The 18,295-nt window shown below is 38.2% G+C and overlaps 1 protein-coding gene across 1 annotated transcript in view; it reads left to right on the forward strand.

Annotated features, from left to right (window-relative positions):
- LOC116463206 (nesprin-1) overlaps positions 1 to 18,295 on the forward strand; it is a 532,426-nt gene that overhangs the window by 404,811 nt on the left and 109,320 nt on the right. The window contains exons 107-116 of the mRNA XM_032146204.2: positions 1,341 to 1,514; positions 4,071 to 4,202; positions 4,713 to 4,909; positions 6,249 to 6,381; positions 7,086 to 7,268; positions 8,786 to 8,935; positions 9,482 to 9,658; positions 10,346 to 10,501; positions 15,160 to 15,315; positions 16,324 to 16,494. Coding sequence (XP_032002095.1) covers positions 1,341 to 1,514; positions 4,071 to 4,202; positions 4,713 to 4,909; positions 6,249 to 6,381; positions 7,086 to 7,268; positions 8,786 to 8,935; positions 9,482 to 9,658; positions 10,346 to 10,501; positions 15,160 to 15,315; positions 16,324 to 16,494 — 1,629 coding nt within the window. The remainder of the gene's footprint in view (positions 1 to 1,340; positions 1,515 to 4,070; positions 4,203 to 4,712; positions 4,910 to 6,248; positions 6,382 to 7,085; positions 7,269 to 8,785; positions 8,936 to 9,481; positions 9,659 to 10,345; positions 10,502 to 15,159; positions 15,316 to 16,323; positions 16,495 to 18,295) is intronic.

The raw sequence follows: 18,295 nt of genomic DNA on the forward strand, positions 1-18,295 counted from the left end.
AAGTCCAGCCAAGGCTTTCAGGGGAGATGGGCTTGTAAAAGGAATCTCAGCTTTCATTGCATGTTGGGCTAGATGAACTTCAAAGTCTCCTCCAACTTTAGGACTCTGTGATTTGGTAATTGTTGGTTAAAAATAATGATTCTAGCTTCTACTGACCAGCCCATTTTCTGTGGGAGAGTTCTGCAGTGCTGGTGAGAAGCACAGATAAAGCCACACTGCCCTTGGATTTGAACCCCAAGCTCTGCCGTGACTAGCTATGTGACCTTGGGCAAGCTACATAGACTGGGGAGGGCTCAGTGTTCTCATTTGTAAAACTGGAAACAAGACTGCCTATCTCATAGAGTTACAGAGTTGTTAGGAGGATGAGATTAGTCAGATAAAGTATTTATGGAGTGCCTAGCAAACAGTAAGCACATAATTAATGTTAATTGTCATTATCAGTTGCCAGTTCTTCCATTTTATCATGGTACTGGGAACAGGAAATGGGATAAGCTCGATCTCCATCCTCCAGGGTCTATTATACACAAACGGTAACATTTCAAAAGCATTTGTAGGATGGCGCAAGGCCTATGGTCCTGTTATGTGTAGGTATAATACAAGGAAAGCAAATCTACAATATCAATCAGTGCATATAAAGCTATGCTTGACAACATGGAATGAGCACACAAACGTCTTAGAAGTTCAGAAAGTAGAGCCCAAGCCCGGCCATGGAGGAAGGAAAGCAATGTTTTTTGTTGTTTGTTTGTTTGTTTGTTTTGAGACGGAGCCTCCAACCAGAGCTCCAACTGTCTTGGCAAAGGAAAACTCAGAGCCTCTCTTCAAAGGAGCCCACCTTCGTTCTTACCTCTACCTTTCCCTGTGTTTCCTTTTTGCCCATTTGTCCACCTGGTCCTAGTTGCTCCCTCTGCCCTCCCTTATCCTGGTCAAGGACTCCTCACTCACTCCTCGTTCTCTAGAAATGCAGAGCTGTCTACTCACCTCCAGGGCTGGGTTGGTGTGAACTCCTCTCCACCCAGGCTGGAGTGCAGTGGCACGATCTCGGCTCACTGCCACCTCAGCCTCCCAGGTTCAAGTGATTCTTGTGCCTCAGCCTCCTGAGTAGCTGGGATTACAGGCACACGCCACCATGCCCGGCTAATTTTTGTATTTTTAGTAGAAACGGATTCCACCACGTTGGCCAGGCTGGTCTTGAGCTCTTGACCTCAGGTAATCCACCCACTTCAGCCTCCGCAACTGTTGGGATTACAGGCGTGAGCCACTGCACCCGGCCCTAAACCAATTTTGATTCTAACGTAATATATGAATGAGTTGCTGACTTCTTTCTCCCTGAAAAATTGCAGGAATACTTTCAGGGCCTGGAATCTCATATGATCTTGACTGAAACACTCTTCAGAAAGATAATCAGCTTTGCAGTCCAAAAGGAAACCCAGTTCCATACAGAGCTGATGGCTCAGGCTTCTGCTGTACTGAAACAGGCTCACAAGAGGGGTGTGGAGCTGGAGTACATTCTAGAGGTGAGACCATTGATGTCATGTCTTCCATGCTACAAACTTCCTGCTGCAAAATAGACCTTTAGTGCAAGACGTATCTATCCATGCAGTTTGCCTCACGTAACCTCAGAACTAGCTGTGCTCTTGGGCTCACGACTGCACTTTTCCTGTGGTTCTGTGTTGCTTGTTCCCCCTGTGTTTTCTGTGTACATTTGGCTATCTGCTGTGCCATATTGAAAGTAAGATAGATACAAACTTCAGACTATGCATGAAGATATTTGGGGTTTTGATATTCAGACTGATAGCTTACTTAAGAGTATAAAAAAATGTAGAACTAGGTCAGGTGCAGTGGCTCACACCTGTAATCCCAGTACTTTGGGAGGCTGAGGCAGGTGGATCACTTGAGGTCAGGAGTTCGAGACCAGCCTGGCCAACATGGTGAAACAAACCAACATGTTGAAACCCCATCTCTACTAAAAATACAAAAAATTAGCTGGATGTCGTGGTGGGTGCCTGTAATCTCAGCTACTTGGGAGGCTGAGGCAGGAGAATCGCTTGAACTGGGAGGCAGAGGTTGCAGTGAGCCAAGGTCATACCATTGCACTCCAGCCTGGGCAACAGGAGTGAAACTCTGTCTCAAAAAAAAAGAAAGAAAGAAAAATGTGGAAATACTTTTTCTGTCCCAAATGCGGTTGCTCTTGGAACAGAATAGGTGCTCAGTGGTGGCTACTGGCAAGCTATAGAACCCCGTGGAAATGTAGGACATTATTGATGTAACAGTCCCCTCCTTTCTTTCTTCAGTAACTGTATCAGTTGCTCTAAACTATTCCTGCTTTCTCATTCTTCCTCTTTCCCTTGGAAGTTTCAGAGATTATAATCTCTCTCCCTTTTGTTGGCTTCCCCACCCACTCCCACAATATTACTGATCTTAACTGGGTTGCCTGCAGGTCGTATTTGCATTTTTTCTAAATGGGATTTTCCCTGGGCCAACATTTTCATAGCTAGCTAACCCCCAAATCCCAGATGTGGAATTCCCTATATTTTAAAGAGACATCTACCTTTAACGTTTGAAATCTCTGTAATAATAGTTACGCTTTATTGACATGTCAGGTCCCTGGCAAGACTTCTTACATTTACATGAATCCATCTCATCTTTATCGTAACCCTTTGAGATAGAATTTTGAATCCCTGTTTCAGCAGTGAGTCTGGGAGCAACTGCTTGCCAAGACACGTGGTTAATTGGTGGCAAAGTCAGAGATCACACCTTCATCTGTCTGACTTCACAACCTGAAATGTGTGTTTCTCCATGAAACTTACCTGACGACACCATTTAAATTGTAGCCCCACCAGGCACACACCTGGGCACTCCCTCCCACCCCTACCCAGTTCTGTTTTATTCTTCCACAGCACAAGAACTCTATTATACCATACAACTTATTGTTTGTTTTTGGTTTATTGTTTATTATTGATTGCCTGTCTCTCCTCACTAGAAGGCCTGGGTTTGTGTCTGTTTTATTTACTCCCAGGTCCCTAGGCATTGAAAGTCCCAGGCAACAGATATTTGGTAAGTGTATTTAAAAAGCATGGGTTTCTACTACTGTGCCCTGTTGCCACTCCAACTGCACAGTAAAGTGAGCATACTCACACTGAGAAACTGCTGACCCACGGTGTAAATTATTGGAAAAGACTTCACTGATCTTTTAAAAAGCGTTTTCCAGTTTTAAATAAAAGTCTGAACTTAGGAATAGGCGATGTGGTATTTTTCTTTAACAGAATATATAAACTGTATATTCATATTTATAGATATCTGTTTCATATGCAAATGTAATTGTTTTGTTTACTCGTTACATGAAAGGCAAACATCCTCATCCTTTTGACTTAAATCCTTACTGTGGTAAAGAATAAAGCCATGCATGCCTGGGCTAGATGTGGTGGCTCATGCCTGTAATCCCAGCATTTTGGAAGCAGGAGGATCTTTTGATGCCAGGAGTTTGAGACCAGCCTGGACAACATAGTGAGACCCCCTGTCTCTACAAAAAGAAATTTTTTTTAATTAGCCTGGTGTGGTGGAATGCACCTGTGGTCCCAACTACTTGGGAGGATGAAGCAGGAGGATCCCTTGAGCCCAGGAGTTTGAGTCTGCAGTGATCTGTGATTGTGCCACTGTACTCCAGCCTGGGCAACAGAGTGAGAGCCTATCTAAAAAAAAAAAAAAAAAAAAAGTGCATATCCAATAGAAGGTACACTGCATACATTATTCCATTTAATCCTCATGACGGAGAAGATAGCTATTATTATCCCCATTGTAATATATTGAAAAGAGGTACAGAGTTTAGTAGCTTACTCACAGTCATAAAGGGGCTTAGTGGCAGATTCCAGAGCCCATTCACAATGCTTTCAAGGGTCACCATTTGATTACTTGCTTTAAAGCCATCTTTTGCTTCCCAAAGCAAGCCCCAACGCAAACTTCTCTGATATAACTTTAAGGAGAAACTGTCAAGCACCTATTTTGCACCCAAGGAAGAATGTCTTTCCCTAATGAGGGTTTTTTTAGCTCACAGACTAATGTTGTGTTTCTAGACGTGGTCCCATCTGGATGAAGACCAGCAGGAGCTCAGCAGACAGCTGGAGGTGGTGGAAAGCAGCATCCCAAGCGTGGGTCTGGTGGAGGAGAATGAGGACAGGCTTATTGACCGCATAACACTCTACCAGGTTGGTGTTACAAGCCGCCACATTGCCTTTAGAAACTTACCAATAGTTTTAACAGAATGTAAACAGACTTGTGATCAATTATTTTATTAGTACTTTTACTTTTCTTTCAAGTTATTGACATTGAAAGGAGATAATGTTTCTGTTATTTATAGTTGGACATTATTAAAAGTCTTTCTTTTTTCTTTTTTTTAATGAGAGCTCTTTTTGAAAATTCAGCCTCCACCAAGCATTTTCTGTAGTTTATGCTGATGCCACACAATTCTTGCAATAATGATAATTTGACAGTTTTAAATCCACCTAAAGTCACTACCAAAAAAATAATAACAAAAGGAGACTGTCTATACTTAAATATAGATGAAACGTCTTAAAGTTTTCAATGTTACTTGAGTGAGTATAGTTTAAGTTTGAATAACAGATAATGGGAACATTGTAGGTACCAGAGAAATTATAATTCTTAAAGACAAAAATTGCATATCCAAACTTTTAACTCAATAATTTCAATGATTTTAGCATTTAAAATCTAGCCTTAATGAATACCAGCCCAAATTATATCAAGTATTAGATGATGGGAAACGACTTCTGATATCCATCAGCTGCTCAGATCTAGAAAGCCAACTAAATCAACTTGGAGAGCGCTGGCTAAATAACACCAATAAAGTGTCTAAGGAACTTCACAGATTGGAAACAATATTGAAACACTGGACCAGGTAATACAATGACTGTTTTGTATATTTTTAGATAAGTGCTGCATTGTATTAATAAGGCTAGTGGGGGTGGGGGATGATGGCTCAAACCTGTAATCTCATTACTTGGGGAGGCCAATACAGGAGGATTACTTGAGGCCAGGAGTTCAAGACCAGCCTGGGCAACATAGTAAGACCCCAACCTCTACAAAAAAATTTAAAAAGGACTAGGTATGATGGCACATGCCTGTGGTTCCTGCTATTGGAGAGGCTGAAGTGGGAGGATTGCTTCAGCCTGGGAGGTTGAGGCTGCAGTGAGCCATGATCATGCTACTGTACTCTAGCCTGGGCAATAGAGAGAGACTCTGTCTCAAAAATAAGTAAATAAATAAATAAATAAATAAATAAATAAATAAATAAATAAATAAGGCAAGTAGATGTTCACTTGAAAGTGACATGGCTCTTCTAGGAACTTATTGTATAGTTTGGAAAATAAAGATAAGCAGAGGCCAGGCGCAGTGGCTCACGCCTGTAATCCCAACACTTTGGGAGGCTGAGGCGGGCATATCTCCTGAGGTCAGGAGTTCGAGACCAGCCTGACCAACATGGAGAAACTCCATGTCTACTAAAAATACAAAATTAGCCAGACGTGGTGGTGCATGCCTGTAATCCCAGCTACTCAGGAGGCTGAGGCAGGAGAATCCCTTGAACCCGGGAAGGGGAGGTTGCGGTGAGCCAAGATCGCGCCATTGCACTCTAGCCTAGGCAACAAAAGTGAAACTCCGTCTCAAAAAAAAAAAAGTAGAAAGTCGCCACTTGGATTCTTGTATACTCATGTAAACATATAATTAAAAGTGAACAGGGAGGCAGGTGCATAAGGCACCTTACCTTTGAGTTTCACCCTCCCTTGCCTAATCACTGTGTCTGAGATACCACAGTAAAGCCTGAGAGGGAAATAAAGAGAAAACGTGGATTGAGAAGCAGAAGCTTCTCAAGGACAATGGGAAGCATTCAGCAGGGTGGAGGGTTGATTTTTACATAATGACATAGTCTGTGTCTAAGCCGCCTTTATTTCAAAGGCCTTTTTGTAACCATCATCTAATATTTTCTAAGTAGCATCAATGTGAAAGAGTAGGGGGAAGATATTTTTATACCCAGCTTAAAGACAGGCAAGCGGAAACCCAGAGAGACAGGCTTGATAAAGGTATCAATATTAAGAAAATTTCAGAGTGCCAACCTCATGCATTTTTCTTCTAAATCTTCAGACCTCTTGTTTTAAAACTGTTGGCATTGGTGAGTAACATAGGTGAGCAGAAGATAGGGATGAAATGTTTACTTAATAGACTCCATAATATACTTACAGATATCAAAGTGAATCTGCAGATCTAATTCACTGGTTACAATCTGCAAAAGACAGGCTAGAATTTTGGACTCAGCAATCTGTGACAGTCCCACAAGAGCTGGAAATGGTCCGTGATCATCTAAATGCTTTCCTGGTAAGTCTAAGAATCTAAGGCATTTGATTCAGGCCTATAAGTTAGGCCTGATCCATACACTAGTAGAAAAGAAGTCAGGCTGGGTGCGGTGGCTCACGCCTGTAATCCCAGCACTTTGGGAGGCCAAGGCAGTCAGATCACAAGGTCAGGAGTTTGGACCAGCCTGACCAACATGGTGAAACCCTGTCTTTACTAAAAATACAAATATTAGCTGGATGTGGTGGTGCGTGCCTATAATCCCAGCTACTCAGGAGGCTGAGACAGGAGAATCACTTGAACCCGGGAGGCAGAGATTGCAGCGAGCTGAGATTGCGCCACTGCACTCCAGCCTGGGCAACAGAGCGAGCGACTCCATCTAAAAAGAAAAAAAGAAAAGGAAAGAAAGGAAGTCAACCGTCAGTGGATATACTTAATAAACTAAGCTATAGAGAATATATTCATGTTGACTATGTATGTTCCATAATTATGCAAAGTAATAGCGCTCAATGACTCAACATTGCCTCTTCCAAGTAGTTCTCAAGTAGGGGCTTCGTAGTTTGCTTTCATTCGAGGGCAAGGGTGTACTGCTTTCATTTTCTTTGAGTGTTCAGCATAACCCCCTCCAGGATGTAAAGGAAAGTGTTTCATGCACTAAATTGATCGCTTTCCTTTTAATGAATGGTCTGGCTATTTAACCCTACTTTGAACATCGTTACTTGTTTCAGGAGTTTTCTAAAGAAGTGGATGCCCAATCTTCCCTGAAATCATCTGTTCTGAGTACTGGAAATCAGCTCCTTCGACTAAAAAAGGTGGACACAGCCACGCTGCGCTCTGAGCTGTCACACATTGATAGCCAGTGGACTGACCTGCTAACCAATATCCCAGCCGTCCAGGAGAAGCTCCACCAGGTACAGAAAGAAGGATTGCTTTCGTGGGAAATAACTGATTTAAGCTATTTGACATGGAAAAATACATTAATTTGCTTTTGCTCACAAATTTAAATCGCCTTTGTCCCAGACACCTGGCCTCTTCTCTCTCCCATTGTATTAAGAGTGAACTCAGGCCGGGCGCAGTGGCTCACACCTGTAATCCTAGCACTTTGGGAGGCTGAGGACGGTGGATTGCCTGAGCTCAGGAGTTCGAGACCAGCCTGGGCAACGCGGTGAAACCCCATCTCTACTAAAATACAAAAAATTAGCCTGGCATGGCGGTGTGCGCCTGTAGTCCCAGCTACTCCGGAGGCTGAGGCAGCAGAATTGTTTGAACTGGGGAGGCAGATGCTGGAGTGAGCCGAGATCGCGCCACTGCACTCCAGCCTGGGTGACAGCAAGACTCTGTCTCCAAAAAAAAAAAAAAAAAAAGAGTGAACTATGCTACAAAGCCCTGCCCCAAAGGCATTTCCTCTGAGGGTTTCTTTAATGTGTGTATGTGGGTGTGGGCATGTGTATTGGAATGTTTGTCTGGCTTTGTTTAAACTCTGTTTTCTCCCGGCTAAAATGTGGACAGTTATATACACTTTTCTCATAAAGTGAGTGGTTATGAAGATTTAGAACATAATATATGCAAAAAAAACTTATGTATAGGAGAGCAACTGGCATTCAGTAGATGTAAATAATCCTCTTGTCTGAAAATACACCCACCTCCCCTGAAATCCCAGAACATTTTATCTTTATCTCTCTTTGACACTCATCACTGTGTTTCAGGCAGGATAGCTGTGTTTTGTGTACATGCCTAATCTCTCCTAAGCAACAGCTGTGCGCCCCCAGAGGGCAGGAACCAACCCACGTTCATTGCTATATCTTTCAGCACCACACAGAAGTTGACATACAAAGATTTTAAATGATTGCTTTTGTTCCTCCAAATCATCACAATACACATATGCATAAATGTGTGATATGTTAAGTAAGATTTCGAATTGTAAGTACTGTATATCAGCTAAGGACTGAGGAAATTGGCTATGCTCTTAGGAATAAATATTAGAGTGCCAAAAACTCTAGAAAATGATAGCTTGTAGTGTGGTATTTTTCTTTCTTCTTTTAACATTCCTGAGTCATAATATGCAGAGATTTTACAAGATAATTAATAAAATACATCTGTTGAATGTTTTGTGGTTAAGTTTTTTTAAACTCATAAAACTAGTTATAAAATAAGAATAATATTCTCTTCTGGTGTTTTGATTAATTAGTTAATGTTTATACAATGTTTACAGTATTGGATATCAAGTGAACATAAAATGACTATTGTTGTTCAGCATTTGCCTGATGTTTAACTTCAAGCTTTCAAAAAGGGTAAGATCTCCAAATGTTATTAAGGAGTGTTATCTCTCTTGGTACATTTTTAAGAATTATTGTAGGGTTTTTAAGTTAGCAGAAGTTGGGGTTTCCATTTTAACACTTGGGACTGGTTCTCTCCCTGACTTGGACAGCTCCAGATGGATAAACTGCCTTCCCGCCATGCCATTTCTGAAGTCATGAGTTGGATTTCTCTAATGGAAAATGTTATTCAGAAGGATGAAGATAATATTAAAAATTCCATAGGTTTCAAGGCAATTCATGAATACCTTCAGAAATATAAGGTAATTAAAATTTTTTGTTTTTAACTTTTCATATTTTCAGACCCTTTTATTTGAAAGAACTAAAAAATTCAAATTATGGTAATCAAGTCTTGGAATGTATGTTTCCTAAGTGGTGACCAGATAGGAATTCAAGAGCAAGAAAAATGCATTATCAGTTATAGAAATAAGAAGAAATATCTAGGAATGATTTTGAATAATTTTGTGTTATTCTTAAAGAATTATAGAAATTATAAAAATAAATTTATAAATATTTTATAGTGAGGTTATATAATTTATCTAGTTCTAAATCTTCTACCTAAATATATATATATATATACACACACACACACATACACAGGTATATCTGTGTTTATGTTCATATAAACGTATACAAATATATATTCGGCTTCTAAAAATAATGGGTTGTGTGAATACAGACAAATTGTGCCATTTCAGCTGAGTTATGGAAGTGATAATATTAATATTAAGGTTACTCAAGGCCTTCCAACTCCTGGAAAAATAATGAGACATTTATTGTATAATCTTATTTTCTCCTCTTTTTTTTAGGGTTTTAAGATAGACATTAACTGTAAACAGCTGACGGTGGATTTTGTGAACCAGTCCGTGCTACAAATCAGCAGTCAGGATGTGGAAAGTAAACGTAGTGATAAGACTGATTTTGCTGAGCAACTTGGAGCAATGAATAAAAGTTGGCAAATTCTGCAAGGTCTGGTAACTGAGAAGGTAAGTCAGTGGCTTGCCACTGTCCAGATTTACATGAAAACCCCAAGAACAGGCACACTCTGTAAGGAAGACTGGGTTCACAAGTAGTGTGGCTATACTGGGCAAAGAACACTTCCAATAATACCGCTGAAGGTTAATCACCCTAAACTTTCTTTAACCTGTTGATGATTTTCTCTTATACATTCTCTGCTCTTTGTATATTTCATGGTGTTTCAGTTTTCTAAAGATGCCTCTTGATTTATTTTGCCTTTGCTTCAAGTTGACTTTAGTCCTTTCTTGCTTCCCAATAATAGTCATTGATTCATACTTTATGAAATTCATTTATTAAATCAAGCTTGTCCAGCCCGCGGGCTGCATGTGGCCCAGGATGGCTTTGAATGCAGCCCAACACAAATCCATAAACTTTCTTAAAACATTATGAGATTCTTTTGCAATTTTTTTTTTTTTAGATCATCAGCTATTGTTAGTGTTCGTTTATTTTATGTGTGGCTCAAGACAATTCTTCTTCTTCCAGTGTGGCCCAGGGAAGCCAAAAGATTAGACACTCCTGTTTTAAATCATATGTACAATGAACTGTATTTTAAGAATTCTTAATTTGGAGAAAATACTGGCTAGAATAATTAGTCTGCCAATGATTTGATTTTATTAAAATAAAGTTGCAAATTTCATTTTATTGTGTTTGTTCAGATCCAGCTATTGGAAGGCTTATTGGAATCTTGGTCAGAATATGAAAATAATGTACAATGTCTGAAAACATGGTTTGAAACCCAGGAAAAGAGACTAAAACAACAGTATCGAATTGGAGATCAGGCTTCTGTTCAAAATGCACTGAAAGACTGTCAGGTAAGTTGTCCAGGTGGTGAACATCCACCATCTCACAATTTCATGGTGAATGTTAATATGTTTATAGGCCTTGAAAGTTGCAAGTTAAATTTTTTTTTAAATATTTGAAAGTTGCATTTAGTAACAAATTTTGCTGATTTTGTGAGTTTATAGGGTTTTTAAAAAAAAATACATTAGGTTTTTTCACTTGTTTTTAAAAATTTGAAATTATGAAAATTTTCAAACATACTCATAAGTAGAGAGAAATGCTATGACCCCTGTATACTGAGCATCAGATTGAATAATTATCAAGATTTGCAGTCTGGGCAACATGGTGAAACCCTCTCTCTACAAAAAGCTACAAAATTCAGCCAGACGTGGTGGTGCTTGCACCTGTAGTCCCAGCTACTCAGGAGGCTGAGGTGGGAGGATTGCTTGAATTCAGGAGATCGAGGCTGCAGTAAGCCATGTTTACACCATTGCACTTCAGCCTGGGTGACAAAGTGAGACCCTGTTTCCAAAAAAAAAAAAAAAATTGCCTAAATTATTTCTTTTTCTAAAATAGATATCATAGTAAATACCAGACATCATGTCACTTTATTCTTACATACTACAATATATATCTTTGAAAAATAGACGTTTTCTTAATGCATCCATATTATTATCACCACCAAAAGTTTAATAATTTCTAATATTATTTTATGTTCAACGCATAATCCTATTTCCTCGGTTGTCTTTAAAATATCTTTTATACATTAACTTATTCAAAATAAGGATGCAAACAATATCCATATGCTACATTTGCTTGTTAGATCTCTGAAATCTTTTGAATATTTTTTTAAGACCATAACCTGTCGCAGAAACTGTTGATGGGCGCCATGTTCAGGATTGGCCTATGAAGGTCCTTAAGATGTTGTTTAATTTGTTCTTCTCTCCTCTGTATGTCCTATAAATGGAAGTTAGCACTAGAGGCTTGGCTGGATTCCCGTTCACCTCCTCGGAGCAAGCACTTCACAGTGGACTTCCTATTAATTAATTATTAATAATATCCTATTATTAATTAATAGGAGGTATCCATGTTACTTCCTTTTTTGTCAGATGGAGAGGTACACAGAGTGTGCTTGTTCTACTCTGAGGGATGAGGATTGAAAGTTCAGGTGAAGCAGTAACATTCCAAATGTTTTCCAGTGACTCAGGGACACAAGTCTTTCCACAGGTCTTCTTGTGTACCCAAAAGAAAAGTGAGCTATTGCAGTTAATGCAGTAATAAGATTTTTGAAAATAATTCATGAATTCATATAATGTTACAGATTATGACTGTTCCCTTATAGTGTTTCCTAAAAACAATTGAAAACTCAACAGTGAAGTAATTCTACAGAAAAGCTTCTCTCTGCAAATCTTGTTTTTCTATTTTGGCTTTCAAAAAGAAAGAACTTTGGTAATGATCTCTCTTCCAATCATCGTGTTTTCTGTTTGGGACACATATAAAGAGAGGTATATTTAAGCACTTAATCAAAGCTTTTCAGTTCTGAAAAAGAAGCGAAGTGCTGGCTCCCCAGCTAATGGATTACAATTTTGAGACTGCATAAAATTGATAAAGAAAAACATCGTGTAGAGAATACCTTGAAGTAATAATAGTTTTTTTATTTAATAAAAAACAAGCCTCATGTCAGAAAATGGGTGCTTAAAGACTGAAGATGAAGAACATGCATCAGCTAGTCTCATTGCATTTCCAATTTTCTAGAGGCCAGTGGTATTTCTGATTTAGGCCGTACATTCTAAAATCTACAAGTAATCCAGAATTTCAGCTCTTTACTTTTGAGGACAAAATGTCATAACTTTCATTGAGTTCCTAAGTAAAAATATATCCATTGATTTTAAAAGGTAATTCTGCGTATTCGAATTAGCAAAGTGAGTGCCTTCTGGTTGCATGGTTGTGATAAACTTTGCTGTTGAAAGACTGAAATACTACATTAATATCATTTGCATTTTCTTTTATTTTTTCCACTTCTTTTCTTCCATACTTTACTTTTTCTCTTAGTATTTTTTTCTTCTCTTTAACATAACTTTTTCTGCCATTTTGCATTTTGTTTCTTTTCCCGTTCTTTTCTTCTATTTAACAGGGAGACACCTTACCATCTGGAAAATATCGCAGCAGCTTGACCATGTTTTACCAAGTGTAGGACCCAAGTTTTAGACTTTCAGAGAGTCAGGTCAGACAGTGTCAGGAGGGAAAGCTTAAAGTGTGGTTTAAAGAACTTTGTACTGATGCCGATTCATGATTTCAAATGAAAAGTCATTTCCTTGAAACAAAAGACAGAATGAAAGCAGCCCATATAATTATTTTGGGACATTGCATATAAATAAATCACAATGGCCTAACGGAAGGTTCTATTTGGCTATACTACAAGTCTTGATACAATTGTCATTTTTGAGAAATTGGTTTTTGGACCAAAGTGTGAAATTCAAGCCAGTGTACTTAAATTGGTGACTGGATTCCAGCTTTATTTTGTTTTAAAAATCTTGAGTATTTTCCCAGTCTTTTATAGGTGATTTATTAATTTAAACCAACATAAAACTGATATTTATGAATTAATCGAAGTTAAGAATGTTTTATTGTTTTTAAAAATGGTAGGTTTGGCCTTTTCCTTTTTTGATCAGAAACAGAATCATCTTTTAATTATTATTGAAAGCAAGGGAAACACACCTTTATTTTTTATAAAATATATATTTCAGCCCTGTTTCCCTCATGGGTTTTGCTCTTCTGCAAACATACATGTGCAGGGCATTTTAGAAATAGTTTCTAAGCAATGGAACATTCATTTAATATTCCTCACTGAGAAAAAGTTAACATCATAGAAAAATGAGGATAAACTCAATTTCTAATGGTTGAATTTTAGAATCATATTAAAGATATATTGGAAAGATTGTTTCTGGTCTTTTAATCTCTTTACAGAAATAGGAAAGTTCTAAATAGTAAATTAATGATATTTTCTATACTACACAAAGGACCTCTAACCCCAGTAATCACTATATTTATTCTCTGGTAATTATCAAAGCTGTCAAAATAGTGACAAAATTATAAAGTGGAAATAAGAGAACAATATGAAAAACAAAAATGATCACTTTAAGCTGCCAAATGCGTGTCTAATTAACCAAAACAAAAATAGCTTCATGATAATTCAATAGAGAAAAATAAATAAATTTGCACTGAAACATGGCACATTGCCAAATGGCTAAACGTAATAATATCTTACATTTAGCTACTTTTTGACAGCTTAAAATATATTTTATATATATTTACCTAATTTTATCCCCTTGGAGTAAGCAGAAAATGTCTTATTATTACTATTTTTAAAATGAGGTAGAGAGAGATTAACAAGTTGAACCATTATAGAAACAGAAATAAAAGAGGCAAAAATTATTTTTAAAGAGGCATGACATTTGAAATTAGTATAACAGAGACTGGACTCCTCACTAACACCTTATCAGCAGCACTATCCAATTTCAATCTTATTACCCATGTATGGATCATGAGGGAGGTGAAAATATTTTTTATACAATTGAGGTGTTATCCAAAGTTAAAGTATTTGGGAAGTTTTTCCATTTGAATCTCCAAGAACTGCAAATCTATTTTTAGTTCTGAGGGTATACTTCTGAATATGGGACTGTAACCATGCCTTAATGCCTGGCTTTTCATGTCACCCCAACATGGGATTTATATTCCCTCCACAGTTTGAGGTTCAGCTGACTCCCTTCTGGCATCAGGCTGGGAGTCCATAGGCTCCAAAGACTGGGTTCTAATCCCCACTCTATCCCTCACCAGCTCTTTTACCCAAGACGGGTCAGATGACTTGATCTTCAATTTATTTATTTATAAAATGTTGATAGCAGTCTCAGCCTGCTTCACTGAGCTTCTCAAATTTTCAGATGGCATTAAAATAGAAATTAGGGTTATGATACAGGTTCAGTATGAGCTCCAGATCTTTTCTTCATTTTGCCTTTCATTCTTGAACATTTTATACTGACAATTATGAATGCATATCCCAAAGAAAATGAGGAGTTGATTCATCAAAGGAACCTGAAGCCTTTCAGAATCACATAGAATTCAGGGTATTTTAGAGAGAGAGGATCATACAGATGATCTTTTCCCATCTGAAGTCAGTCTTCTGATTTCCCATCTGAAGAAACTGAGACCCAGTAGAAATTTCTCACCTACCCAAAGTGACTCAGCTTTATAGTAGCGGAAATGTGACTAAATCTCAGATACTAGGGCCCAGAATACACATTCTATCACATTTCTTCCTACGGGGTAGGCAGCGTAACTTTTTGAATACCAACATATATGAACTTAATAATACAAATAATATTACAGTTTCTGACATGTATTTCTTTCCTCACAGCCTCTTGAGAAAATTACGTAGTACCATTTCCTTATCTGGTAGAATATCAAATTTTACTTTTTTAAAGTTATGCTAATTTGCCGTGTGTAAAAAGAGGACTTTTTTTTTGCATTTGAGTGTAGGAAGAAGTACTTCTGTGGAGTGCCTCTTCTGAAAGAGAAACTTTTTGGATTAGTAAAAGGTTTTTAGGACAGGAAACTATAATGACCCAATTTCAGTGCACCCCAGAGTTCTGTAATAGAACAATTTAAAGTGACTATTTTTTAAATCTTTCAGGATCTGGAAGATTTGATTAAAGCAAAAGAAAAAGAAGTAGAGAAAATTGAGCAGAATGGGCTTGCTTTGATTCAGAACAAGAAAGAAGACGTCTCTGGCGTTGTCATGAGCACGCTGCAAGAGCTCAGCCAAACCTGGGCGAATTTAGATCACATGGTAATATTGCTCGCAGAAAGCCAGCTCCAGGGCCGTGTTTGCCAGCTCTGTCCAAACTCTGGGTTTTGGTTTTCCTAAAGTAAAGGAGGAAATAATCAAATCTATACATTATTTCTTTGTACTTTTAAGTCCACTTCGTTATCCTCTTTTTTTTTTTTTTTAAGTCTAGTTTCTGGTGTTTTCTAGAACAATCCTTTATTTTAAACATTACTCTCTTAATGATCTCATCCGTTCCCATGGTGATAGATCATTCTCAAACATCTGTCTCCAGCCTGGGAAAGGATATACAAAGCGGATAGATGTCTGTATCTAAGTGATAAAGACCAAACTGAACACTTTTCTGATAGAGATAAATAATTATAAGGAAGGAATATCTTAGATGTTTTGTCTTAAGATATTTATCTGAGTGTGTGTGTGTGTTTACGCACATGTGAGATAGATAGGGGTATTGTTATAGCTATAGATAGATTTCACTTTCTGGGACCTGACTACCTGGATTCAAATTGAAATCTCTCACATTCTAACAGTATAATCTTGGGTAATTTTCATTACCTCTTAGTGTCTCAGTTTTCTCATCTATAAAATGGGGATAATGATTATACCTATCTCATAAGGTGTTGTGAGGATTAAATGAGTTAATGCATTTGAAACACTCATTTAATACAATTCTTAAACTGTTTTATTAAAAGTGTCAACCTCTTATAACTTAAAAATGTATATATATATATATACTGATATAGATATATATATACTGATATATATATATATATATATCAGTTACCCTTTTAAGCATTTCCACTTAGAACTAAGTGTTTAAAGTGTGGAAGGCATAAATTTCAAAGTTGATACATTTTACCTTTTAAATCTTTTTCTTTTTAGTTTTGTTTGTTTATGATACCTGAAACCCTGATGAAGTTCTTAGACATTAATATTTTCCCATCAATTGAATATATATTCCATCATTCTAGATATTATGAAATTATAAGCAATGTTTGTCTTTTTCAAAAGGTTGGACAATTAAAGATACTGCTGAAATCAGTGCTTGACCAATGGAGTAATCACAAAGTGGCCTTTGACAAGATAAACAGTTACCTTATGGAGGCCAGATACTCTCTTTCCCGATTCCGTCTGCTGACTGGCTCCTTAGAAGCTGTGCAAGTTCAGGTGGACAATCTTCAGGTAAGGAATTAATTTAACACTTCCTTAACGTTCATTTTAATTTTAGAAAACTGAAAAATTATCAAATGGAGACATCATCCTGAAATATTGCCATATGTTGTTTACATTGAATTATTTCTTTAAGATCTTTAAAATTAATTTTACCTGTGTATTGTTACTTAAGCAAACTTGCCTGTGTGTGCCAAATTCTGGGTTAGCTGGTATATAACTAAATGGTTTCCAAGATCCTGTTGTAAAAAATATTCACATTGTCTTTTATACAATGATTTTATGCCCAACTGAACCTCCTTGATTCATTGTCACTGCCTTTTGTCTTCCCTTTCTCTTCTTATCCTGCACCTCCAAACATATTCTAAGGAATGTTCGAAAGAAAACAAAGAGAAAAATGGCAAAAGTGGTAAATGTTTAAACCATTCAGTTGCTTCCATTCAGTAAAATATCAGTGGTCTACCCAGCGTGTCCACAGAATCTTCCTTTCTAGCACTTACTGCTTGGTTTCCTGTGGGTCCTTTGTCATTGCGTCCATCTAAAATGATATCCCTGATGTTTGTCTTCAACGTAGCACTCTCTCCTGTCTCAGGTCACCACCCTCAAATTGCTGCTGCCCCCACTCTCCTGTGCACCGGGCCACTCTCACCTGTCACTGCTCTTTCTTCTTGGCTAAAGAACACAGACTATGGGATGTGCAGGGCAGGCCCCTAAGGGATGGGAGGCCAACAAGAGACCAGCATGTGCCCTGCTAATACCTAGTCCACCTCCCTGGCCAGCCAATCAAAGCTTCTATGTTGCTGACCTCAGATGCAGCCTGCCTTCCTCTCCTCCCCTCCCCTCTCCTTCCCTCTCCTTCCCTCCCCCTCCCCTCCTTCTTTTTAGAGACAGAGTCTCACTCTCTTGCCCTGACTGGAGTGCAGTGGTGTTATCTCGGCTCACTGCAACCTCCGCCTCCCAGGTTTAAGCAATTCTCTGCCTCAGCCTCCTGAGTAGCTGGGATTACGGCATGTGCCTCCATGCCTGGCTAATTTTTGTATTTTTAGTAGAGACGGAGTTTCACCATCTTGGCCAGGCTGGTCTTGAACTCCTGACCTCATGATCCACACACCTCGGCCTCCCAAAGTGCTGGGATTACAGGCGTGAGCCATCATGCCCGGCTGACTTTCTTAAGGAAATATCTTTTTTAGGGTAGGGTGGGAGAGAGGAAGGACAAATTTGTCTATATAATTTCTTAACCCTTAAATTGTTGTTACTAAGGATCCCTAAAACTTCTTTTGAGGATAGTAAATTTAAAAGCACATCTTATAACTTTGAGGAGGTTAGAAATGCTTTTTAGTTTAATATATGTTATGTTTAATACTTGCAAGAGCTGTCTTAAGGCATGAAAGGATTAAGGGTCTTTTCCTTGACTGTTTTCATTTGAGGGTAATCAGATATTGGCATTAAATTGTACTCGAGTTTTGTAGCCTACTTCACCTGTGGAGTTTTATGAAGAACTGAGTCTGTCATTTCAGCACTATTTCCAGAGAAACAACTTTCTTTCAGTTCCTTTACTGGTCCTTGGTAGAAGCCTATTTAGATAGGCTTGGTAGACGATGCCAAACCTGTCTGATAAATATTCTTTGCTTTAAGCAATCTTGACATATACAATGCAATATTATTAATTATAGTCTCCATTCTGTACAGTGGATCACTAAAGCTTATCCCTCCTGTCTAGCTGAAACTATATTCCTTTTGATCAACATCTTTCTTTTCCCCATCTAATCCCTTATCCCATGTCCTGGTAACTACCATTCTACTCTCTACTTCT

This window comes from Hylobates moloch, unplaced genomic scaffold, assembly GCF_009828535.3.
Source record: "Hylobates moloch isolate HMO894 unplaced genomic scaffold, HMol_V3 SCAFFOLD_29, whole genome shotgun sequence".
In the NCBI taxonomy this organism is placed as follows: domain Eukaryota; kingdom Metazoa; phylum Chordata; class Mammalia; order Primates; family Hylobatidae; genus Hylobates; species Hylobates moloch.